This window comes from Xenopus laevis, chromosome 7S (assembly GCF_017654675.1).
Source record: "Xenopus laevis strain J_2021 chromosome 7S, Xenopus_laevis_v10.1, whole genome shotgun sequence".
Taxonomy (NCBI): domain Eukaryota; kingdom Metazoa; phylum Chordata; class Amphibia; order Anura; family Pipidae; genus Xenopus; species Xenopus laevis.
Genome location: NC_054384.1, coordinates 4,070,803 through 4,095,789, shown reverse-complemented (window position 1 = coordinate 4,095,789; position 24,987 = coordinate 4,070,803). Strand labels below are relative to the sequence as shown.

The 24,987-nt window shown below is 41.8% G+C and overlaps 1 protein-coding gene across 3 annotated transcripts; it reads left to right on the top strand.

The window, feature by feature from the left end:
- LOC108697330 (beta-citrylglutamate synthase B) lies at window positions 1-24,987 on the top strand. Of its 3 annotated transcripts, none has more exons than XM_018227262.2 (7): window positions 1-305; window positions 4,255-4,327; window positions 14,242-14,462; window positions 20,474-20,704; window positions 21,056-21,142; window positions 22,363-22,566; window positions 23,250-24,987. In XM_018227262.2, the coding sequence occupies exons 3-7, from the start codon at window positions 14,291-14,293 to the stop codon at window positions 23,747-23,749; spliced, it is 1,194 nt and encodes a 397-aa protein (XP_018082751.1). In that variant the 5' UTR covers window positions 1-305; window positions 4,255-4,327; window positions 14,242-14,290; the 3' UTR covers window positions 23,750-24,987. The 3 variants fall into 3 exon arrangements, with proteins under 3 accessions (XP_018082751.1, XP_018082753.1, XP_018082754.1); XM_018227264.2 differs by having other exon boundaries at window positions 4,255-4,331; XM_018227265.2 differs by lacking the exons at window positions 1-305; window positions 4,255-4,327 and adding an exon at window positions 13,169-13,204.

The following is a 24,987-nucleotide window of genomic DNA, read 5'->3' as shown; positions in this document are numbered from 1 at the left end:
AATGCTGGGTGTGGTTTGCAGAACAGCGCGTGCTAGCGTAGCTTCAGTCTGTGTCAGTGAGAATAGCGTGCGGTTGTGTGTGTGTCGAGCTCCGTGTGCGCAGAGACACCGGCTGTTCTGACTGTCGGCGGCGGCCGGCGCCTGCCTGTTTGTGTAGGGAAGGGCACGTTCATCACCTACCTGCTCTCTCCTTTGCGCTGCGGGGTCGAACTCACTGCTGCAGCACACCCATTCCTGATGAGTCTATTGTGAGTCGGCGAGGTGTGAAGAAGCGGGAAGAAGAGAAGCGAAGGGCAGCAGCAAGTGTGAGTATGAATGGGGCGAGGAATGGCGGGAAATGGTGTAGAGGTGACAGTACCCCCCATTGGTGCAGCTCTCTGAGGTGTGTGTGACGCCCCCTAGTGTCAGGGTTATGCTGAGGCATTTGTGTCACTCCGCTAATGGGCAAAGAGGCTGCGCAATGCAGTGTGAGACCGTGACCTGAAGCCGAGTCCTACCCCGGGTCTGTTTGGTGTCCCCCCAGCATTGGAATCTAATGGTACAGTCAGGCAGAGGCAAGATTCTATTTGCTGAGGTGGAGCGAATCCAGTGTCAGAAGCGAATGTTCCTTATGCCTCGGGGTAGAAAATGGTGTGACCCGTAGTTTGTCTGAGAATGTTGTGCCTGGGTTAAACATGAGCCAGGTCTGGGCTTCCCTAATGGTCTGTCCCCCTATTCCCCAATGATAATGGTCTGTCCCCCCTATTCCCCACTGATAAAGGTATTCCCCGCATTGTCTGTGAGGCAGATCTTCTAGGGTAATTGTATTAACACCCCCCGATTGTCATATAATGGAGTGTCCCTTACTGTATGTGTAAGGTGAATATGGGGATGAGCAGCTAATGTGTGATGTAGTCTCTGTATCCCGCCCATCCCTGTATGAAGGCAGAATGGGATGCTGTAAGTATGTCAGTGGGCCAGTCTCCTTCCATCAGCTGCCAGACACCGCTCCACCCCCCCCCGCGGTCGCGCAGAATGGTACGCTCGCTAGCGCTTGCCAATGGATGCCGGGTTGTAACCACGCGGGGCCGGGGGGGGCAGATCATTCTACTCCTCCCGTGGGTCAGGCGTGAATGTCGCGCATCATTGGCAGATCAGCTCCGCTCTCCCGCTGTATAAATCCCACCTGCCTATTTCCATCGCCGTGGGTTACACTGAGCAGGAAGAGGTGGGGTTTCTACATCTCCCTGCGCTGACAATGAGCCCCCCCTCTCCCACGTGTCATGAGAAAAGGCCAATCTCTGCCCAACGTGTGTGTATATGTATGTGTATATATATGTGTATATGTATGTATGTGTGTTAGCCATGTACAGTGTGTCCCACGAGCTGGGCAATCAGTTATTCATTGTGCTACTGGCAGTTCACTTGTGATTATGTGCAGGTGAGTACTACCTGCTGGTGCAGTCACATAATATCACATAATGACTGACATGGACCTCTGGGATAGGAATGATCAGCCTGGGGCTCTGCAGATGTTTCAACCACAACACCCATCACCCCCATTCTGCCTACAGCTGCCTTTAAAGGGGGTTGTTCACCTTTGAGTTTCAGTTTCCGCCATCTGGTTGCTTGGTTCCCAATTACCCTGGCAACAAAGCACCAATTTAAATAAGACTGGAATAGGAGAGGCCTGAATAGAAAGATGAGTAATACAAAGTTACAGATCATTTGTTGTTGTTTTTTTTTTTTAGACAATATCAGTGACCCCCATTTGAAATATGGAGAGAGTCAGAAGAAAAGGGCAAATAATTAAAAATAAATTTGCTTAGAATTGGCCTTTCTATGACCTACTAAAAGTTAAGTTGAAGCTGACCCACCCCTTTAAGTTTGGTTAGGGAACGACTATGACGACACACCGGTTTTTCCACCTTTTGTGCAAACAAACGAAATGCATGTGCAGCTTTTACCCAGAATCCCATGAAGCAATGTGAGCAGACCTGAGCTTTGGTACGTGTAGAAGGATCTGAAGTAATAACCTCCGCTGATTATCCAGGGCATAAATATTTGTTATATGGGGGGAAATAAAGTCTAAAATAGAATAATGCTGAAAATGCTGTATTTTGTATACTAAACATGAACTTAATGAGCCACAAGCCTAATTAAACAAATGATTTATGCTTTCAAAGTTGGCCACAGGGGGCACCATCTTGTAACTTTGTTATACATCTTTGCAAGACCAAGACTGTGCACATGCTCACTGTGGTCTGGGCTTTAGTTGGGAGGTTAAGCTTAGGGATCGTCATAAATGATCAAAATAGCACAAGTCAATATATGCCATAAACCAATACAAAAAAACTGATTAATAATAAGAATATACAGACTGCACGGAGTCTGCAGATACAAATCTCTACACAGTCGCCAGGTGCTCTACATGGAAACTGCTGTTTGATAGTATGCTCGTTTCACTGCAGAGCAGTTAGGGACCCTCTGAAGTTTCCTATCCACCACAGTCCGAGCAAGTAAAACTAAGGGGGCATTTCACTGCATACAGTCAGGTTTCTTATAAAAACGGTAATTTTTTAATTAAAGTATATTGGAGATGGGTTTCTTTTTCAATTAAGTAAAATGGGATTTTATCTCTTTGCCCTTACATCCCCTTTAAGCACTTCTGCTGTTTAATGCGTAAATATAGTGGTGCTGGTGATTCTTACTATTTGATAACAATGAAAAGTCTTGCTGCTCTCTTGCGCATAGAAGCAGAGTGACGTGTTCCTCAGCACATATACAAGCCATGCTTATGAGTTTACAGATGCAATGTAAGCTTGTCCTGGGGCAGAAAGACTGGGCAATAGGTGTTTAACCAATGTTGTTCTTTTAGCTTTATTTTAAGTACTGCTATACCCCATATTTTGAGAGGCGAAATGGATCCAAATCTCCCCAGATGTAACAGGCTGAGCCACACATGAAAACTAGTCATATCAATGTGTAGTGTGCCCCAGAGCAACTGTTAGTGGCGTGGCACCCCACCCATCAGCTGTTGTAGCTAATGCCTTTTCTATTCGTAACATATCAAAGCCTAACCATACACAGGCCAACACTGGCTACCACACCCACCTTTTAATGGCCACTGTATGTAGGCAACCTGATGGCCTGCCAGCCTAGGTCTGGTCTGTGACTGAGTAGAAAAAAAGAGCAGGCACTTCAAAAGACCAGTCTTCCAGACAGACTTGTCAAATAAAAGGTATTTTAGTTCAGTGCACTTGGATACAGCCTTACGCGTTTGTATCATTCAGATACTTAATAGGATTTGTGATTGACCAGGTATTTATTTCAAAAGCTGTTGGGGCAAGGATTGCGTTAGACTGTTAATGAGATCTGCATAGACCCTGTTGTAATACAATTGTTTGGCTGGATCCAAGTAATTAGGATTACATTAAAGGGTAAGGAAACCCAATGTGTTATTACCGTTTATGTAGACCTCTCTCTCCCTGACCCTAGTCGTCCGCTTTATTGTGGCTGTTCATGGACTTTCAAAGTCCCGATCATCTACTGCTAGTCTGGAACTGCAATGCAACGATTAATCGATTAATGTTTAATGCAAAGCCAGTTGCATTTTGGCACATCGGCAATAAAATCCCTCAAGGATTGACGGCTCACTCTCCTGCAGCTTTATCACCAGGGAATAAGGCTTTCTCATCACTTGAGTGAGATTGATCAAGTATCTGTATGAGCCTCAGTGGGACTATTCATTGTAAGTCATTTAATTAGTGTGGTCCCAAAACCCTGCATTGCACAAAACATGCTTTCAGTCTGTGACAAAAACCCAGTTGGGATCCCGTGTACACATTTTGCATCTGGGCAATGGTCATTTCTTTTAAGCTGTGGACAGGTTAAGCATATTTTTTTAGGTCCACTTGTTTGCTGCTGTTTAAATGACAGAAACAATGGGAGGTACCATAGCACCCACTCTACTGTACCAGGAGCCATTCATACACTTGCTGCATGTAGATCTATTGATACAGCAAACTGTGCTCCTGAGAAGCAAGTGGTTGATGGTGAAAATAGGATTCAAGGTTTCTGCATGGAAACATCTATTTTCCAGCAAAACATTTCAGGGTTAGCAAACAGCTGTTTCCTGCTCACCAACTATACAAATGTGTTCTAAGGCAATTTATATCATATATACACCAATTCTACTGAGCCTATACTATCTAGCTCAAGTAAATGTCATTTTGTAATCTTAACCATTTGTTTTCTTCCTTTTATGTATTGCAGGGCATCCTTGTGAACCATCTGAAACTATCTGCATAACCAAACATTACACCCACTGATTTTACTACTACTTCAAGTAAGTGAGTGACCCTCTTTAAACTATATACATGAGCTTAAGGGGTTGGGGAAAGATTTTATTGTGTTTATTGAGTTTGTTACATAGAAGAAAACATACTAGAACTGCCAGCACCACAGACAGCATTTACTTAAGTTTGCATATCCAACAGTGAAATGGAAAAAGTATAGATAGATAGATAGATAGATAGATAGATAGATAGATAGATAGATATAGATAGATATAGATATAGATAGATATAGATATAGATATAGATAGATATAGATAGATATAGAGATAGAGATAGATATAGATAGATATAGATATAGATATAGATATAGATATAGATAGATATATATATATATATATATATATATATATATATATATATATATATATAAATTTATATTATGCAGAGACCCTACATTCATGAGGCCACGGGGGTTATTGTATGTTCAGGAAAGGGTTCATCCTGGTTCTTTGTGTGAAATGTAATCTCGGATCAGAGCACTTTACAGCACTTTTGTGTTTACACATTGATGTACAATTGGTGGCATGTTCAGCATTTGCTTTCTTTAGATGGTCCTGGTTTGTTTAATTTTCACCAATGAGAACTAGTGTGTATGTCCCTGAATATGTTTTAAAAAAATGTCTGAAAAGGCTAGTCACATGGTGTCTTGTGCAGTATTGTCTTGTTAAGCTGTTGTTGGTATGTTTTGTGATGGCGATTCACGTCTGTAAATGATCGCTGTACAAGTATGGGACCTATTATCCAGAATGCTCTGAACCTGGGGCTTTCCAGGTAACGGATCTTTCTGTAATTTGGATCTTCATACCTTAGATTTAATAGAAAATCATGTAAACATTAAATAAACCAAATAGGTTTCAACCAGTAAACCCCCGATTCTCTAAAGAATCGTTAATGAAAGAATGGTAACAACAGTGAGGCAGCAAAATGTGATGGGTGCTGATTCACTCTCCATCCCCAGGCAGCAACTGGCGACGCTAATTTGTGGGGATGTAGAGTGAATCTGTGCCGATTGCTTGTTGTTACCTATCTGCTATTAGAATTCTCACAGAGGAGTAGCAACATGGCCGATGGTGCGTGCTGATTGGGCAGCGCGGTGCCGCCCACTCAGGTACGCAACGGTTCCCCAGCAAAGAAGAGGCGGCGGGAGGCAGAAGGAGACAGCGGTAAGAGTGAGGGGGACGGTCTCTGCCTGAATCTTATGCCAGCAACCTATGTCCGGAGTGTCTTTCTGCGCGCGCATCTTTCCTAGCCTTTCAGCTGAAGATGCGCGCATCTGCCTCCCCGACACGGCGGGCATGAGTGAGGGGCCTCCCCGACACGCCGGGCATGAGTGAGGGGGACGGTGTCTGCCTGAATCTTCTGCCAGCAACCTATGGCGTGTCTTTCTGCGCGCGCATCTTTCCTAACCTTTCAGCTGAAGATGCGCGCGCATCTGCCTCCCCGACACGCCGGGCATAGAAACAACCTTCGTTTAGTATATAGGATAAGGATTAATTATATCTTGGTTGGGATCGAGTAGAAGGTACTGTTTTGTTATTACAGCGAAAAAGGAAATTGTTTTTAAAAAAAATTAGATTATTTGAATAAAATGGAGTCTATGGGACACGACCGTTCAGTAATTCAGAACTTTCTGGATAACAGGCTTCCAGATAATTGATCCCATACCTGTACAACAGATCAGGAAAGGCCATTTTCAAGTCATAATTTGTATTTTTTTGACACTGCTGTAAAGAAACATGGTTCTCTTCTCTATTGGCACTTACTGTAGATGCATTCCCTCAGTGGAACTGTATAACTAAACAGCAGTAATTTGACCATGACATGTTAATTGACTTTAATTTCTGGAAAGCAAGTGGACACTGATTTGTGATACAGGAATGGGACCTGTTATCCAGAATGCTCAGAACCTGGGGTTGTCTGGATAATGGATCTTTCTGTAATTTGGTTCTTCATACCTTAAGTCTAGTAGAAAATCATATAAACATTAAATAAACCCAATATGCTGGTTCTGCTTCCTATAATATTATTAATTGTATCTTAGCTGGGATCAAGTACAAGGTATTGTTTTATACACGTATGGGACCTGCTATCCAGAATGCTTGGGAAATGGTGTTTTTAGGATATTGGATCTTCATACCTTAAGTCTACTAGAAAATCATGTAAACATTAAATAAACCCAATAGGCTGGTTTTGCTTCCAATAAGAATTAATTATATCTTAGTTGGGATCTAGTACAACTACTATGTTATTATTGCAGATAAAAGGGAAATCAATTAAAAAATCTGCATTATTTAATTATAATGCAGTCTATGGGAGACAGTCTTTCCGTAATTTTAGCTTTCTGGATAACTGGTTTCCGGATAACGAATCCCATACCTGTAGTAAGTTTTGCCACAACCCTAAACAGCCAGTGAGAGTTGTTGTGTTTTGTGCTTTGCATCTTCACCAGGAGTGACATTCCCCACCGTTGCATGAAAATTGAGTGTGAAATTAGTGTTCATTACACAGTGGGAATACTTCACAGCTGAATGATACATTTACTATATTTGTACACAGGCTTGTAAGCATAGATATAACTTGCTGCGTTCAACAGATATAGGTTGCTTTAGCTTTCTAACTTGCTGCGTTCTACAGATGTAGGTTGCTTTAGCTTTCGCTATTTTAGTGATGTCTCTTCCTATATAACTTGGGGTACAAGATGGGCATTTAGATGCTCTTACCAACTCTGTTCACTTTTCATATCCTTTTAATATTTTTGTTGGTGTGATTACGTTCAACCCGTTGTTCTGGTCCAATAGGTATCTAAATAGCTTTAAGGATAAATCTGCTGTAATTTCACTGACTTTAATGCAACCTGCCCAGAAGCTCAGGTACTACAATTTCTCTAGAAATGTTTTCCATTATGATTATTGTCATGACTTTTATAGTGGTTTTATTTCTAAATTACACCGTTTACAATGCAAATAATTCACTCTGCCGTGTAAACATTTCATTCCTAACCCAACAAGGGTATTTTTTTTTTAAATTTATAATATTAGTGTGTAGGTGCATCTCAGGTCATTTTGCCTGGTCATGTGCTTTCAGAAAGAGCCAGCACTTTAGGATGGAACTGCTTTCTGGCGGGCTGTTGTTTCTCCTACTCAATGTAACTGAATGTGTCTCAGAGGGACCTGGATTTACTATTGAGTGCTGTTCTTAGATCTACCAGGCAGCTGTTATCTTGTGTTAGGGAGCTGCTATCTGGTTACCTTCCCATTGTTCTGTTGTTAGTAGGGATGCACCGAATCCACAATTTTGGATTTGGCCGAATCCTTCGCAAAAGATTCGGCTGAATACCGAATCCCAATTTGCATATGCAATTTAGGGGTAGGAAGGGAAAACAGTTTTACTTCCTCGTTTTGTGACAAAAAATCATGCGATTTCCCTTCCCGTCCCCTAATTTCCATATGTAAATTAGGATTCCAATTTTGTTCAGTCGGGCAGAAGGATTCAGCTGAACCCTGCTGAAAAAAGGCCGAATCCCGTTAAGCTGCTGGGGTGGAAAGGGAGGGGGATGATATCACTCCAACGTGCAGTACAGCAGTAAAGAGTGATTGAAGTTTATCAGAGCACATGACTGGGGGCAGCTGGGAAACTGACGATATGTCTCGCCCCATGTCAGATTTCAAAATTGAATATAAAAAAATCTGTTTGCTCTTTTGAGAAATGTGTTTCAGTGCAGAATTCTGCTGGAGCAGCACTATTAACTGATTAACCGTGACAGTATATCTTTAAAGTAAAGACCTGGGGGGTTCACCTCCCATCGCATAGTTTCAGTCTTACGATTTATTTTGTTTTTAACATAACCCCCATTTTCTAGCTCTGATACATGCAAAGAATTTACAGCAAAAGGAGCCTTTCAGCAGCCCACATGCTTAATCTAACACACCTGCTGGCAGTTGCTCTAGGATGGAATTTCCTCTGGCCGTGCTTTGCTTTTCACTCACTGCAATGAGAGCTCTTCTCTTGGAGCTGCCGGAAAGCACCAGTGATTGAATTTAGCTGACAGTTGCAGGCCAAGGGCTTCTTGTGTTATCTAAAATGACAGGCAGTAATTAAACTTCAAAACTCATAAGTTGTTGTAGATTCAGTTGCTGTGTTGCGACCTTTATCGGAGCAGAATTGTATTTAATTTTTTTGTTTGCGATGCCATTGATGCCAGAATATTTCTGTCATGGTGAATTTGAAACCTGAATTGGCTTTTGATAAGGGCCATTGGCATTTTACCTTCCAGATGAAGCAACTTGACCTTTTACTGGATTTGCTTAGGCAGCGTTCAACTCTTTTAACACTTTGTCACCTTTTCCTTTTTTTTTTTTTTAGTGAACAGTGTTTGGTTTTTTGAAAAGCCATTGCAGATCAACTCAAATGCCATATAAAGGTGAAGCAACCCCCAAAGTTAAAAAAAAAACAAAACCCTACCCTACCCTACATAGACCCCCCTCTTCCTAACTCTTTACTTACCCCTCGGTGCAGATCCAGGGCATCTGAGTTCACGGGTACCATCTTCTTCTCTTCGGTAATCTTCTGAATGAGACCGGCGTAGCGGCGCATGCACAGTTGGAGCAATTTTCTGCTTTGCAATAACTGCGCATGCGCAGAAACTCCCGAAAATTGCCGAAGCGCCGGACTCATTCCGAAGATTACCGTAACGGCTGAAGATGGCACCTGTGATAGAGTCCTGTGCGGGTCCATTTTTTGGAACCCGAAATGTACCCGCAACCTGCAATCCGGTCCCGCAACCCGCATTCTTACCCGCAAGTACCTTATCCGCGACCCACTGACCATCAACAAACAGGAAGTGCTGTCGTCGTTAACTGGAAGTGACATCATCGGAAGTAGGCATGATCAGAAAAAAGGAGTAAAAATCACTATGGGGTGACCCGCAGAACTGCACCCTGCGGATACCCGACCCGCTGCAGGACTAGCCTAGAATCTGCACGGAGGGTTAAGTAAAGACTTAGGGGCATTTGCCCAGGGTAGCAGCTAAGCTGAGGGGGAGGGGTGTCTATATAGGGTAGGGGGTAGGAGATTTTTAACTTTAGGGTTTAGTTCTCCTGTAAGTGATCAGTATTTACATTTGTTTGCAACAACAAGGTGGTTGTATCCTTCATTTTGCCAGCAGTAATTTCACGCAGAGCACTGTGCATGGTCATTAAAGAATGGAGATGTACTAGACAGTATATATAACACTATGGGTGTTACTTGAAATCAACCTTATTGCGCTAGATTTTTGATTTGTCATTCCCTTAGCCGTGGGTGCTGATCTGTGGTGTCATTGCAAGTAGAGAGTAGATATGTCGCCTGTAAAGATTACCTGATATTTCTACAGGCTATAGTCAGAAATAGATAAGTCTTGGTTATAGACTATATTCCAAGCCAATTAGATTTGTAGGGGGATAAGGAAGGTTGCTGTATTATATAATATGTATATACGATCATGATTATTTCCCACATTTTCAGAAAATGTTAATGGCTATAATACGAAGTTGGCTTTGATTAAAATCCGTAAGCTCTTGGGCTGTCTGTGCCTTGTATGTTTGCCATTTGTGAGGCCATAACCTCGCAACGGTTTCAAAAGATCTACGGTGTGATCAGCCGGATACCATACAGCATTGGACGCCGGTGTATGGACAGTGAATACGGTGCACACAAGGAACAGTTGCCAGCAGTCAGATGAGATGAATTGGTTTCCCCATGGGAAGAATGTAAGAGTGGTAATTAGAGGCATGCTGCTGATGAAACCGAGGGCACAGATGCAAACACAGAGCATTCACAATATTGAGGTTCAGATTTACTTTACATTTCATAATAGGAATACAGTCATAAGAAAAAGTTCGGGAACCCCTCTTAACTCTGTTTATCATTGGCTGAGCTTTCAAAGTAGCAACTTCCATTAAATATATAACATGCCTCGTGGAAACAGTAACATTTTAGCGGTTTATCAGATTAAAGTGAACCTGTCACCCAGACACAAAAATCTGTATAATAAAAGTCCTTTTCAAATTAAACATGAAATCCAATTTCTATTTTTTATTAAAGCATTCATAGCTGTTGTAAGCTCATTCAAAAATCTTCGCTGTCAATAAAATATTGTCTGCCCCTCCTCTATGCCAATGGCATAGAGGCGGGGCAGACAATTACTTTCACTTTCCATTCAGCACTTACTAGATGTCACTGCTCTCCCCACATTCCCCCGTTCTCTTAATCATTTAATTGTGTAACCAGGACATGGAGATGGACATCGTATCCCCCATTCTGGTGCACAAACAAGATTCTGAGATGATACAAGTCTTGTCTTAATAACAGTGTCCCCAAAATGGCTCCTGCCTGCTTGCTATAATTTTGAAATCCCAGACTGAAGGAAACAAGATTCAAATAATTTATACAGTGTAATTAAAGTTCATTTTGCTTGACTAATGTGATAAAATAGGATTTTGAATAATTTCTTTGGGTGACGGGTCCCCTTTAACAGAAAATATGCATCATAAAAAAAAAATTAGACCGCTGCATAAATTTGGGCACCCCAACGGAGATATTACATCAATACTTAGTTGAGCCTTTTGCAAATGTAACAGCCTCTAGACGCCTCCTATAGCCTTAGATGAGTGTCTGGATTGTGGATGTGGCTATTTCTGACCATTGGTCCATACAAAATCTCTCCAGTTCAGTTAAATGTGATGGCTGCCGAGCATGGACAGTCTGCTTTAAATCATCCCATAGATTTTGATATTCATTTAATTTGCCATTTCAGAATATTGTAATTCTCCCTCTAAGTGTGTTTAGGGTCATTGTCTTGTTGGAATATCCAACCCCTGCGTAACTTCAACTTTGTGACTGAAGCTTGAACATTATCCTGAAGAATTTGTTGATTTTGGGTTCAATTCATCCAACCAAATAGTTGGTGCTCACTGCAGGAAAATACCGCATCAAAGCCATGTTAAAACATACCCTTAAATCCATATAGCTCCCTGTAGATAATACAGCACCCCCCCAACACTAGCAGCACTGGAAAAGCAGAGTAGCGCACACATGGAGCATAGGGCAGGCAGAGTATGACACACACAGGGAGCATAGGAAAGGCAGAGTATGACACACACAGGGAGCATAGGAAAGGCAGAGTATGGCACAAACAGGGAGCATAGGAAAGGCAGAGTATGGCACAAACAGGGAGCATAGGGCAGGCAGAGTATGGCACACACAGGGAGCATAGGGCAGGCAGAGTATGGCACACACAGGGAGCATAGGGCAGGCAGAGTATGGCACACACAGGGAGCATAGGGCAGGCAGAGTATGGCACACGCAGGGAGCATAGGGCAGGCAGAGTATGGCACACACAGGGAGCATAGGGCAGGCAGAGTATGGCACAAACAGGGAGCATAGGAAAGGCAGAGTATGGCACAAACAGGGAGCATAGGGAGTGACACAGTGCTGGTGTCCCTCCAGCAGTTTGCATGAGTGAACAATGTGGGCAGTTTCAGTCTGGATCTCCGGTGTGAACAGTACAGGACTATAGGGGTGGGAACAATAAATGTTACATGTGTGAACAATACAGGGGATTAGTCTGAATTTGAGGTTTAAACAATGCAGGGGCCAGTTAATGTCTGTAGTGATACTAAATCTTTCATATGGTAATCAGACAGCAGGCTGACTTTCATGTGGGGGCCACACAAGGGGGGGGGGGCCTGCCCAAAACCATGATACTGAACAATCTTTGTTTTCAGATCTTTTGCCAGTTGCTCTGAGGATCTCAAACTGTCACTTCAGAGGAGAGTCAAACAGAAGCACAACTTGCAATTGGCCAGCCGTTTAAATGTAAAGCAGAGGAAATAAAAGGGCCTTTGGTGGTTTGTTGTGTGTGCAGCACCTAGTGGGGAAGAGGTTAAGGAAATGAATGCTGTATATGTGCTGTATACCTGCTGTATACCTGCTGTATACTGTATGTGCTGTATATGTGCTGACTGATGCTCACTCTGCAACTAGAGGCATCACCACTGATCAGTGCCATTCTCTAACCTTCTCTTCTGCAGAGTAAGTGGGCGGAGCCATTAGCATTTCTGTCTCTTCAATTAACCAAATCCTGTATTTCCCCCCTCTCTAGATCATGTTGTCTGGTTCCACATGTAGTCTGTGTATATAAGGAGGGGGTAGTGCATTCCATGTTGTGCCTTTAGGCTTAATGGGAGGGGGCTGCCTGTCTTTTGTATGGAGAGCGGTCTTTGTGCTGGAGCTTTTTCTTTGTCTGAAGGGAAATGTGCCAGCGTTATACTCTGTACTGATGTCTCTGTGCCTGAATGGCTGCTGGGGATCTGTAAGGGGTCATCTGCCGCTTTCTCTTAAGCTTTGGGAACGATGGATTTGTATCCCTTGTGTAGAAAAGTGTGTGTTTTGTCTTGTGCTTAAAATGGGGGGGGGTTTCGCCTCCGAGAGGAGCTTTTCTGGTTGGGGGGGGGGTGGCTGCCTTCTTGCATTACACTAAGTCTATTGTCTGCTCGTTGCATGTGTAAGAGCTCGGGGTGTTGAGCAGCAGCGTCAGCACTGTATGAGAAGGGGAAAGTACCGCGTCAGCATTGCCGGCCTGCGTCTGAAACAAAGGGAGGGGCTTTCAGTGCGGCTCTATCAGCCTTTATGTACTGATGGGGGTCCTTTGTATGAACATTAGCAGGTTTTCCTTGATTTCCCTAACCACAATCAGTCTTGTCGTTTTCAGGTATATTTTTAAAAAGCTCTTTACAATGATCCTTTAAGCCAGTGGTCCCCAACCAGTAGCTTATGAGTGACATGTTGCTCTCCAACCCCTTGGATGTTGCTCTGTGTCCTCAAAGCAGGTGATTATTTTTGTATTCCAGGCAAGTTTTAATTGCATAAAAACAAAGTATAGTGATAAGTAGAGCCTCCTGTAGGCTGCCAGTCCACATAGGGCTACCAAATAGCCAATCATAGCCCTTATTTGGCACCCCCAGGGACTTTTACATGCTTGTGTTGCTCCCCAACTCTTTTTACATTTGCATGTGGCTCGCGGTTACAAAAGGTTGGGGACCCCTGCTTTAAGCTATACCCATGCTAGGGGCCCATCAATTCCTGAAACACTCTAAGGCACGGTTTGGCCACTCCTTTACCATTTACCTGAAATTAATCTAAACGCTAGTTATTATTATAACTAGACAACCCAGGAATATGGTTTTATCCTCCTTCTCTGCAGAGAAAATGTGTATATTTTGTTGTGTAAAGTACAGTTGCAGGCTACTGTAGAGGTACATATAGACATATAAACGTTTAGGCAAAATATAACTGCAAGAAGGTTAGCCCGGAATATCTTGCTGTTCATGCAGAATATTATTAAAGGGGTTGTTCACCTTGATACTTTTAGTATGATGTAAAGAGCGATATTCTGAGAACTTGCAATTGGTTTTCGATTTATCTGTGAGTTATTTAGCTTTTTATTCAGCAGCCCTCTAGTTTGCAATTTCAGCCGTCACATTACCCTAGCAACCATGCATTGATTTGAATAAGAGTTTGGAATATGAATAGGAGAGGCCTGAATAGCAATGGATACTAAAAAGTAGAAAAAACAAATGTGTAGCCTTGATTGTTTCCTTGTATATGGGGTCAGTGACCCCCATATGAAAACTGGAAAGAGTCTGAAGTAAAAGGCATTCAATTAAAAAAAACTATTAAAAATAAATGAAGACCAATTGAAAAGTTGCTTAGAACTGGCAATTCTATAACATACTAAAAGCTAACTTAAAGGTGAACCACCCTTTTAAGCATTCAAGTGAAACAGTCCGTCCGTTAGCTATTTTACTGTGCCATGTTTCTTCCACGTTTATCTCTAATCTTTTGATTTGCCTTTTTTTTTCTGCAGTATCCATTTAGGAAAGCGCCACTTTACTCCGCCTTGGTAGTTGACGAAGATGTGCAGTTCCAGCGGCCGCATCTGGTTCCTGACAGACCGCAGAATAAAGGATGACTATCCCCAGCAGGAGATCCTCCGAGCTCTTAAAACCAAATGTTGTGAAGAGGACCTTGATTTCCGAGCACTTCTTATGGATGAGGTGGTGTTGACGGTGGAGCAAGGAAATTTGGGTGAGCAAAACTAGCTACACACTTAAAGGGATTCTGTCATGATTTTCATGATGTCGTTTTTATTTATTACACTGCAAATAATTCACTCTACAATATAAAATTTCATTCCTGCAAGTGTATTTAGTTGTAATATTGGTGTGTAGGTGCATCTCAGGTCATTTTGCCTGGACATGTGATTTCAGAAAGAGCCAGCACTTTAGGACGGGACTGCTTTCTGGCAGGCTGTTGTTTCTCCTACTCAATGTAACTGAATGTGTCTCAGTGGGACCTGGATTTTACTATTGAGTGCTGTTCTTAGATCTACCAGGCAGCTGTTATCTTGTTTTAGGGAGCTGCTATCTGGTTACCTTCCCATTGTTCTGTTAATGGTCAGCTGGGGTGGGAAGGGAGGGGGGTGATATCAGAGCACAAGTCACATGACTGGGTGCTCCTGGGAAACTGACAATATGTCTAGCCCCATGTCAGATTTCAAAATTTAATATAAAAAAATCCGTTTGCTCTTTTGAGAAACGGATTCAGTGCAGAATTCTGCTGGAGCAGCACTATTAACTGATGCGTTTTGGAAAACACTTTCCAGTGACAGTATCTCTTTAAAGGAACAGTAACACCAAAAAATTAAATTGTTTTAAAGTAATGCAAATATCATGCACTGTTGCCCTGCACTGGTAAAACTGATGTGTTTGCTTCAGAAACTCTACACAGCAGCTTATTTATATAAACCATAGTAGAGTTTCTGAAGCAAACACAGCAGTTTTACTAGTGCAGGGCAACACTGCATTATATTTATTACTTTAAAACAATTTTATTTTGTGATGTTACTGGTCCTTTGGTTACTTTGGCATTATCTGCCTGGCCAGCCTGGGAATGTTTCTGGTAAAGTTTTTGAATCAACAGACAGCTCATGTGTGTAGCAATCATTGTTCAGCCTGATTTACGGTTTGGTTGCTGAGCTCAGGCCCACTGAGACCACCGTTGGCGACATTGATCCACCTATAATTCCAAACAGTCATTTTTATTGAAAACCTATTTATTAACATTGTTATGCTGGCCTCTTCTCTGCATTAGGCACCTCTCGGTTCTGCTTTCCTTCTGGCGTAACTGTTTTTTTTTTTTTCCCTTTCAAGTGAATAGAAACATATCTGCATTCTGAAAATGTGCCAGTTTTATGGCAGAATGGAAAATGCAAGGGAAAGCATCACAAGACCAGAGCTTGAAGCGACCCCTCCTCTGTATAAACTTCCTGACAGCTGACTTGTCACGGGGAACCCATGGAGCCTTTGCAGCCTTCCTAAAAGAGCAATTAAACCTGTTTTTACTTGTGCTCTATTAAGGCAACAACAGACAAAGTTGGTACATGTATGGGATCTGTTATCCGGAAACCCATTATCCTGAATTACGGAAAGGCCGGCTCCCACAGACTCCATTTTATCCAAATAATCCAATTTTTTTTTTAAAAATTATTTCCCTTTATTCTGTAATAATAAAACAGTAGCTTGTACTTGATCCAAACAAAGATGTAGTTAATCCTTATTGGAAGCAAAATTAGCCTTTTGGGTTATTTAATGTTTATATGAATTTGTAGTAGACATAAGGCATGAAGATCCAAATTACAGAAAGATCCATTATCCGGCAAACCCCAGGTCTCAAGTATTCTGGATAACTGGTCCCATACCTGTAATATGTTGTCAGCAGCAATATAATCTAGTTGGACATTGCTAAATGCTGAGCCACAGTAGGTTGTATTACCACTGTAGCAGCAGGTAGACGTTTAGTGATACTCTATCCACACGCAGGGTCTGTTTGTTTACGCTATGGCCCAAGCAGCCTTTTAGTTCCTAATCAGCCAGTGCCTGTGCCAAGATAATTCAAGTGCCAGATAAGATTTACACAAACTGAGAATTACTAGCACTCGGCTTTCAGAACCACTAAAGAAGACCCAGTGGTGTGGTGGTTGTGTAGGATTAAGATTGCTATCCTATTCTTAAAGGGATGCAGTCAAAATGCATCCGTTAATAGTGCTGCTCCAGCACACTGCACTGAAATCCATTTTTGAAAAGAATAAACAGATTTTTTTTATATTTCATTTTAAAATCTGACATGGGGCTAGACATATTGTCTGTTTCCCAGGTGCCCCCAGTCATGTGACTTGTGCTCTGATAAACTTCAGTCACTCTTTACTGCTGTACTGCAAATTGGAGTGATATCATCCCCCTGCCCCCCCCCCCCAGCAGCCAAACATCAGAACAATGGGAAGTTAACCAGATAACCGCTGCATGGTAGATATAAGAACACCACTCAATAGTAAAATCCAGGTCCCACTGAGACACATTCAATTACATTGAGTAGGAGAAACAACAGGCTGCCAGAAAGCAGTTCCATCCTAAAGTGCTGGCTCTTTCTGAAAGCACATGACCAGGCAAAATGACCCGAGATGCACCTACTCACCTATATTACAACTAAAACAAAAAATACACTTTGGTTAGGAATGAAATATTATTGCAGAGTGAATTATTTGCAGTGTAAAAAATACACCATAAAAATCATGACTGAATCCCTTTAAAATATCAAGGGGAGTAATAACAGCAGAGGAGATCAGGACATTGCAACTCTAATCAGGAATCTTAGATTAGCACTAATTACGACGACATTGGCAGCCACAGTCTTCATTAAACCGTTCTCGACATATTTTAGGTTAATGATCTGCTGCTCAGACAGAAATTAAACGGGTTGCCTGGAATACAAAAAGAAGTGATGCTTCTGAGCGTCCAGAGTATTAGGTTCATTGTTTCTGGATGCATCAGCAGTTTTCCTTATGCTTTTTGCTCATTCTCCTTTTTTTTTTGTCCACTCAGTGATTTTCTCTATTCTGGAAGCTCAATCCATAATCATTATTCTGATCAGTATCTCACCCCTGACTTCTGTATAATCGTGAGCTTTCGTTGCTGCCCTCTGCAGAAGCCATCCAGTAGCTGCAATGCGGCAGCCATAAAACTGCCAGAGAGACTGGGGTGGAGTTATTGAGCAAATACTGTCCTGTGGTACTGACACTGCATCTTGCTGCTCACATTCCCGTCATCCCTCTTTCCTTATTGTCCAGCCTCTTGTAATGCCCCCAAACCATCATCCTTGTAATAATAAAATGGCTTTTGCCTAATATTACAACAGTCCCCAGGTTTCATTTATGTCTTACATACATATATGGCGACTGAAGGTCAAAAGTCTGTGCCCCTTGTTAGATGTTATGGGGCTACTTTTTGTTTCACAGCTTTATCTTTTTGAAGGGGTTGTTCACCTTGCAAATACTTTTTTCAGTTCAATTAGGTTCAGATTGTTCCCCAGAAATAGACTTCTCTCAACCACTTTCTATTTTGTACCGGTTTTTCAATATCTTTGTTTAAAGGGGAACTCCATACAAACATAACTTAAAGGGGACCTGTCACTAGAGTCCTGCAGTGGGTCGGGTACCCGCGGGTTACCCGCAAAAACCTGCGGTACCTTGCAGGTTGCGGGTAGAAGTTCAAGGTGCGGGTATAGACACGGTTCTGTGGGTCGGGCCGCGGGTCTTTTCTACCGATTTTTACTCCTTTTTTTTTTTTTCCTGATCATGTCTACTTCTGGTTTACAATGACCGCACTTCCTGTTTTACGCCTTTTTTCTGATCACGCCTACTTCCGATGATGTCAATTCTGGTTTACAATGACGGCACTTCCTGATTCTTGATGGTCAGCGGGTCCGGGTTGCGGATAAGGTACTTGCGTAGCGGGTCCAGAGTTGCGGATTGCAGGTTGTGGGTACAGTTCAGGTACAGGTTCCAAAAAATGGACCTGCACAGGACTCTACCTGTCACCTTATTTACACAATCACAGCAAGGAGCCATTTTGTGGCAATCTTTTATTAAGACTAATTGTGTATGCGCCAGAGTGGGGGACCAAATGCCCATGCGCAGTGCCCTACACAATTAGAGAGGGGAAGGGGGATGTGACGAGAGCAGCAACATGTAGCAATTGCTGAATGGAAAGTGAAAGTAATTGACTGCCCCGCCTCTATGCCTCAGGCATAGAGGAGGGGCAGATAAAATTTGATAGCTCAGATATTTAAACACCTTTAACGTATGGATGTTTTAATGAAAGAGTTTGGGTTCCATTTTTGCAAAGGGCTTTCATTATACAGATTTTTATGTGTAAGTGACGGGTCCCCTTTAACCTAAGCAAGCAATCTTGCAATATAAATTTAAAAATATGCAGACCTTTCATCATTTTTAATGGTTTCTGACAGTTCCCTAAGCCCAGCCCCCTGCTGATCTCTCTGACTACTTTGCTGAGCTGTCTGACTACTGTTACTTTGTACCAACAGCCATCTGTCTTCAGCCTGCATCCCCCAAACCCCACAATTCCCTGCACACGTGATTTCAATAAGGAAAGGAACATCCCAGTGCAATGCATTGTGGGTTATGTAGTTCCTGCATGTGTCTGTAAGCTGTGGAGTAGTTGTTATAATGTGTAACATCAGTGTTTTGTCCCTCCTTCCCTGCCAGGATTTCAAATGATGCAGAAAGAGAAGAACTGTTGGATTTCAGCATAGAAAAAGTTCATTGTCTCTGGTGTTTGAGTCTCTCAGCTCAGTAATTCAGATTCAGACTCTTAATTTTGCAAAATGTAGTTGTAAGGTGAACAACCCATAGAGAGGCTTATTCAGTCGCAATCCTATTATATGAACGTTGGCAAAACTGCCATTTTGCTGACAATGTAAATGCCACTAGCCTAGAATCATTTGCCTTTAACCCTACGCGGAATGTGAGACTCTTTGTCTGCGGTGAATAAACAGGCTTTATAATCACTGGCTGAAGAATTAACTTCTCATTCTTCCTAGATATAACCAGCTCGGATTGTTCTATGTTCAGCCGCACAGTGTTGCTTTTGTAGGCCGCTGTGAAATTTCTATTTGGAAAAGTAGTTGTGACTCAAAATATTCCTTTGTGTGCTATTTAGTCTATTTATTTCTGTTCTATTTTCAAGTTTATGACAAATGTAAGATTAGTGTTTTCCATTTCATAGAAAAAATGTTGCTTTAAGTTAAAGGGGACCTGTCACCCAGACACAAAAATCTGTATAATAAAAGTCCTTTTCAAATTAAACATGAAATCCAATTTGTTTTTTATTAAAGCATTCATAGCTGTTGTAAGCTCATTTAAATATCTCAGCTGTCAATCAAATATTGCCTGCCCCCCCTCTATGCCTTAGGCAATTACTTTCACTTTCCATTCCTTTATGTAACTGCTCTCCCCACATTCCCCCGTTCTATGTACTGTTTAATTGTGTAGCCAGGACATGGGGAGAGACATCAGGTCCCCCATTCTGGTGCACAAACAAGATTCTGAGATGATACAAGACTTGTCTTAATAACAATGTCCACAAAATGGCTCCTGCCTGCTTGTTATAATTAGGAATTCCCAGACTGAAGGAAACCAGATTTAAATAATTTATACAGTTTGATTAGTTTTTTTGTTTGACTAATGTGAAAAAATAGGATTTTGAATAATTTCTTTGGGTGTAGGGTCCCCTTTAAAGGTCTGTTTAAAATGTATTAATTTAAAGGGGTTGTTCTTCTTTGTTTACTTTTAGTTTGCGCGTGATATTCTGAGACAATTTGTAATTGGTTTTCATTTTTTATTATTTGTGAGTTATTTAGCTTTTTATTCAGCAGCTCTCCAGTTTGCAATTTCAGCAGTCTGGTTGCTAGAGTCCAAATTACCCTAGCAACCATGCATTAATTCAAATAACATACTGGTATAGAATTGGGCGAGAGCCGGAATAGAAAAGACGAGTAATAAAAAAAAAATAGCAATAATAAAAGTTAACTGAAAGGAGAACCACCTTTAAGTTATTCCACTATGTAGATATAATATATTGTTGCAGATAAATGAATAGAAGCAAAACCGCTTGCTGTTGGAATACATGGGAGGTCTTGTACTTTATTAATGTCCCCATAATAACGTGACCCTTCTCTTTCAGGTCTCCGTGTGAATGGGGAGTTTATAACGTCCTATCCCCAGGTCGTTGTGGTGCGTGTGCCCACCCCATGGGTGCAGAGTGATAGTGACATCACAGTGCTCCGACACCTTGAGAAAATGGGCTGTCGTCTGATGAATAGACCTCAGGCCATTCTGAACTGTGTCAACAAGTTCTGGACATTTCAGGAGCTGGCAGGTCATGGAGTTCCTCTTCCGGACACCTTCTCCTATGGTAGGATTATTTTGTTTTAGGCAATGAAAAAAACAAGGTGGGGCTAAATGTAACTGACAACTGAGGGGGAAAAAAGGGGAGCAGCAAAAAGGTTCACTTAATTTCCTTCTCAGTTGTCTGTTACATTTATTTATATTTCATTGCAGGACTGTTGTGCTTGTTTTACATTAAAATGACTATTTTACAGTCAATTCATTTTTCTTCTTGTCGCTCTACGTCATTTGCTTTTGGCAGTAAAATATGGTACAGTTCCTGTTAAGGTTATGTAAGGAAACGCATGCTCTGCTGAATGGATCATATATGCACTTCATTCATCTCTATTGCTTCTTACAGTTTTTTTTCTTTTGACAGGTGGTCATGAGAACTTTGGAAAGATGATTGATGAGGCTGAAGTGCTGGAGTTTCCTATGGTGGTAAAGAACACTCGTGGACATAGAGGTGAGTATACTGTTCACAATCTGCGGACAAAGCACAGTCTTGCTATATAACTATAAAGGGATCTCTGTTTTTGACAAATGTGTGGGAAAAAAACCAGCTTGTGAATTTTAATTTGGTTTTATTTTCTTAAAACAAGGCCCTTTCATAGTAGTTCCCTTTCCAGCAGCAAGTGAAGTGCATCCATTCTACAGTACTGCCCATGACATTTACCTTCCAAGTTAATTTACTTGTAATTGATAATACTATTGGTACTATAGTTGCAGTACAGGTATGAAATCAGTTATCTGGAAACCCATATCCAGAAAGCTCCAAATAATGGAAAGACTGTCTCCCATAAACTCCATTATAACCAAATAATCAAAATTTTAAAAAAGATTTCCATTTTCTGTGTAATAATAAAACAGTAGCTTGCACTTGATCCCAACTAAGATATAGTTAATCCTTATTGGAAGCAGAACCAGCCTATTGGGTTTATTTAGGGTTTATATGATTTTCTAGTAGAATTAAGGTATGAAGATCCAAATTACTGAAAGATCCATTATCCAGAAAAACCCCTGTCCAGAGCATACTGGATAACATTTCCCATACCTGTACCATATAATATAACTAAATTAATTAACGAGAGGCCTGCAATTACATCATTCAGCAGTGTGCAGGGGTCGTAGACCTTCTGGTCAGTTGAGGATCATCTCCATTACCTGAGCTTGTAAATGTATGGCACCTGTTGTTCAGAATACTCAGTACTTATTTTCTGGATAAGAGATCTTTCCATAATTTGGTTCTTCATACCTTAAGTCTAATAGAAAATCATGTAAATATTAAATAGGCTGGTTTTGCCTCCAAAAAGGATTAATTATATCTTAGTTTGGGATCAAGTACAAGCGACTGTTTTATTATTACACAGAAAAAGGAAATCATTTTTAAAATTTTGAATTATTTGATTATAATTGAGTCTGAGAGACAGCCATTATGTAATTCGGAGCTTTCTGGATAATGGGTTTCCCGATTACGGATCCCATACCTGTATTACAAATTCTCCCTGTAATTTTTGAATTCGCACCTGTGCTTGGAGACCGCCCCTGCTTGGGTGCCTGTAAGGTAATTCTATTTTTTCCTGTATATGTGTAGCTTAGCCCAAAAATCCACATCTGATGACTTGATGATTCTACCTACTTAGGTTAGACTGTACCATTCTTACATTTAATCATCCTGCCTGGCAGGCAAAGCAGTTTTCCTGGCTCGGGATAAACACCACCTGTCAGACCTGAGTCACTTGATCCGTCATGATGCCCCCTACCTGTTCCAGAAGTACGTGCAGGAGTCACACGGACGCGACGTAAGAGTTATCGTAATCGGAGGGAGAGTCATCGGGACCATGTTGCGCTGCTCTACAGACGGAAGGATGCAAAGTAACTGCTCTCTAGGTATTGTCAGGTTACATTTAATTGCAAGATAGTTTTCCTCACAGGGTTTTATAAATCTCTAGCCTTAAATATATACTTGCACGTAATTCTGTTGGCTCCACTTCAATGCCATATTGTTTTGTCACATTTTAAGTATTTACAGAAAATGCTATTTCTTAAACATTATGGCAGTTTTAGGCTAAAATTGTCATAAGCAATGTACAGGTATGGGACCTGTTATCCAGATTGCTGGGGACCTGGGGTTTTCCGGATAACGGATCATTTCTAAGTAATTTGGATCTTCATAACTTAAGTCTACTAGAAAATCATATAAACATTAAATAAACCCAATAGGCTGGTTCTGCTTCCAATAAAGATTAATTATCTTAGTTGGGATCAAGTACAAGCTACTGCTTTATTATTACAGGGAAATAGGAAATCATTTTTAGAATTTCTGATTATTTTGTTATAATTGGGTCTATGGGAGACAGCCTTTCCATAATTCGGAGCATTCTGGATAATGGACCTTTACTATCGGCATATTTTGTTCTTTAGTTGCAACGTCCCTTGAATTTGGAACTGCAAATCCTCATTGTGCTGAAGTGGGGATAAACGTGACTTGTTTTGCCCTGTATCACCACAGACTGTTTAACTAAGAAAAAACAAACTATTATCCGTTAACTTTTTGTTTTCTTACCAAACAGGAGGTGTAGGAATGATGTGCTCACTTAGTGAACAGGGGCGGCAGTTGGCTGTGCAAGTCTCCAATATTCTTGGCATGGATGTTTGTGGCATTGACCTGCTTACCAAGGAGGATGGCTCTTTCTGTGTATGTGAGGCTAATGCCAACGTGGGCTTCATTGCCTTCGACAAAGCGTGCAACCTGGATGTAGCCTCCCTCGTGGCGGACTATGCTATCTCGCTGCTTCCAAGCAGACTGACCCGCCGAATGTCTCTACTTTCAGTCGTGTCCAGCGCAAGCGAGACCAGCGAGCCGGAGTTATCTATAGTGCCCTCCAGCACGGGGGTCGATGTGCCCGTTCCACTCCATCATCATCACGAGGCTGGAGACAGCATGAGTGCCAGCTCCAGCTCAGTGGACAGTGATCCTGACACTGCCACGGAGAGGGAGCTTCTCACAAAAGGAACCATCTTTAACATGAACCAGCTTCTTGCCAGTGAAATCAAGCTTCTGGTGGAGTAGATTTACAGGGGGGAAGAAGAAATGTTAGGGCAATTGTATTGAAGGGTGGGGGGAGGCATTTGGGTAAAAGCACGTGTAAATATTGAAAGGGGGGGGGGCTTTAAAATTGGTGTTTAAAAGGGGCATGGGAGGGCTGTTAGAAGAGGGGTGGGTATTGGGTTTAAGCCCTCCTGCTATGAATGAGGCGGTTCCACTGAGCTATGAATTGGGGATGGGGTGGGTTAAAGCAAGAGATACAGGGCTTGAGAGTCCACCTCTTCATTATTGCAAGGGAAAGACTCCATGTCTTCAGCCACTTGAAATGTATGAATGTGTCCAAATGAAATGTGGAATAGAGTGAATGCGCAGCCCTCCCCATATAGAAATAATAATCATCTACATTGAAATGGGCCGGAATATTTTTACTGCTCTGTGGACATCTCCACTACTTGCCAACTACCATAGAGTCATGTTGCCTTTCTCAACTGTTCTATCATCAAGCAATGCAACGGTGTTCTGCAGGACAAAGGAAGGAAAAGGTGATTGTTTTAATGTTGTGATATGGAAGGGCAAGCTGCAACATTTATACACACACTGATATACAGGCACAGTCTTCTCTCAGACAGGAATCCGTATGGCCTAAAACACTTTGTGTTTGTGCAGTGCTTTTCATTGTCAGTCCAATGTGTTCAAGGGAGCAACTACCCCAACCAAAAACTCCCTGTGCTTCACGTGTAACGTGACTCCCACAGGTGTATATTGTGCACATTATATCCAACAAAACACTGAGCAAGCAAAGGGGGCAAAATAGGAATTAAATTGTCACCTTTAATAATCCATCTTTAAAAAATCCATCGTAAAACAAATCCAAAATATCCCAACATTGTGAATCATAAGCTCGACACGTTTCGCTTCTTGCCACTTCCTCAGAAGCGATCAAGCCACGAAACGCCTATTATCCACATTGTTGGGATATTTTGGATTTGTTTAAAGATGGATTATTAAAGGTGACATTTTAATTACGATTTTGCTCCCTTTGTTTGCTCCGTGTTTTGTTGGATATAAAAGTGCTTTTCATCGTTCCTGCCAAGGGGTTCTTTTTGGCAGCTGCCTGTTTAAACTGCCACAGCTACCATGGAGACTTTGCCATAGGCCGAGAGCCATATGTAACCGTGGCAATGGGTAAGTGGGCACTGAAGCCTGTTGTGTTTTAAGCCATACCAATGAGGTTCCCATCTTTGCTACGTGTTAAAGGGGAA